General features: G+C 37.8%; 1 protein-coding gene across 1 annotated transcript; it reads left to right on the top strand.

Moving 5' to 3' along the window:
• Positions 1 to 856: 856 nt before the first annotated feature.
• LOC102209558 (annexin A2-like) lies at positions 857 to 1,948 on the top strand (the record flags this gene model as incomplete). The annotated part of the gene is made up of 4 exons (XM_005755751.1): positions 857 to 950; positions 1,041 to 1,129; positions 1,658 to 1,771; positions 1,858 to 1,948. Coding segments are annotated over exons 1-4 (388 nt in total), but the record flags the coding sequence as incomplete, so codon positions are not given.
• Between the last annotated feature and the right edge of the window lie 34 nt (positions 1,949 to 1,982).

Here is a 1,982-nt window from a genome sequence, read left to right as displayed (position 1 = left end):
AAAAAATACACTACCTCCACTCCTTGTCACAGCTGGCCTAGTATTCTGTTACAGGTAAGAAAAATAACAATTCCTTTTAAATTTGTTTAAGAAATAAGTGGCTAACGCTAATCAGCTCGGACTTGGCCTCCTCCTTCATATGTTACTGTCACGAATTCCTAGATTCTCAAAAGCTATGCTGTGGACTTAAGTTTCATTGGAGAATCTCTATTAAACCTATTAAAATGAAGTCACATTATCTGTTTGTTCCGTGATGTGGGCTGTTAATGTCTTTGCCATTTCCGTTTTTGCTCACATTAGATACAAGCAAGCCATGGATTCTGAGTACTCTGACTCTTGTGTAAGTAAACATTCCAAGAAGTACACCTCTGCCCCGTCTTCACTCTTCACTAAGATTTATTACTCTGCTCACTAAGACTCCACATTTGCAAATAGCCTTATCTGCAGTCATGTTCAGTCTGGTTATCTACATACCTTTTATTGCTGTCTATAAACAAGTGCTCTGAAGGTTGCTGCGCATTGTCACGTTTAGATTTTAAATATCGAGAAAGCCGAGTAATACAATTCAACCAGTTTGTTTCATTATTGAAAATTACTTGTATTAATAGTTTGTGTTGAACCATCCCCCTCCACACACACACACATGCGCGCACCTCCTCCTAGAAGTCTGACATACTTAGCATTCTTTAAATTCAAGCATGGCTGATCTGTATTGTTCTACATCTCCATACCTTCGTGGTATGCTCAGTATGAGGTTAGTTGTTACACATTTCACTTGATTCTTGCCACTCAGTTGTTTTATATATTGTATAGAGAGTGGATGCCACAATTATTGTCCCTTTTTATTAAATAGGATATGTACTGGGGGACCCTTGGAACAGTACGACCCTACTCCAATTTCTACCCTGACAGAGATGTGATGGAGATCGTGACAGCACTGGAAAATAAAGGCATTCATTGGCATATGTTGAAAATATATTCCCACGATTTCTTTCCACCCTTTTCCTGGTAATTTATTGAATATCGTGTATCTTGCTCAGACACAGTGACGCTACTGAGAATACTAACCAATAGGAACAACGCCCAGAGGCAAGTAATTGCTCAGGTCTTTCAGGAGCTAACACATAAGGTGAGAAAATAGAAACAGTAACAACCTTTTCAAAGAGTTTCAAAATTAAAACTTTAATGGTTTTGTGGAACCCATTAAGTGTAAAGTTGTCTCCTACAATAAAATATATTAAGCAATGAAACTGAAGTTTCAGTTTGAGGTTTAGTAGTTATAAAAGTTTAGCCTTGCTCATCTGTAACTTTGAAGTGTTTGCTGATCAAATAATAAAAAAACGGTGACATTAAAGGTGTGAACACACCTTTGTTTAGCAACTTCAGAACTGCTGTCACATGCCCAACTGTAGTGTCTTACAGGGAAAGAGTACACCATAGTGTGATAGTCAGGCAGGTTTTGTGTGAATCCACTTCCAATCCCAAGTGTACTCTGGGTTTTTTTTCCATTAGTCAGAGGTTTTTTCTAGATATTTACTGTTTCTTTACTAAAATAACTTAACAAGAATTACAAAAAGAAAACCAGGAGTGAAACTCTGAGTCAAGTCAAAATAAGAATTAATTCAGTGTTATTTTATTTATGCATGTGGTGAATTAGGATATAATAACTGCTCTGAAGAAAGCTTTATCTGGAGACCTGGAGCTTCTTTTGCTGGAACTGTTGATGCCCCCCGTGGAGTATGAAGCTTACCGTCTCCAGGAGGCCATGGTGGTGAGTGGTTGCTTTCATCTTTAGGATTTTGGAATAGATGTTATAACTGTTGTATATCAAGAAATGTGCATGGTATGTGTGTGCAGGGTTTGGGCACAGATGAAGAAACGCTTGCGGAAATTCTGAGCACAAGATCTGGAAAGCAGCTGCAAAGCATCAGTGCTGCATACAAAGAAAGTAAGTCAAAGATCTTTTATGATACTTTTTTTTT

Source organism: Pundamilia nyererei, unplaced genomic scaffold (genome assembly GCF_000239375.1).
Source record: "Pundamilia nyererei isolate P.nyererei 1_Seehausen unplaced genomic scaffold, PunNye1.0 scaffold02847, whole genome shotgun sequence".
Classification (NCBI taxonomy): domain Eukaryota; kingdom Metazoa; phylum Chordata; class Actinopteri; order Cichliformes; family Cichlidae; genus Pundamilia; species Pundamilia nyererei.
This window is presented reverse-complemented; position numbering and strand designations above follow the sequence as displayed.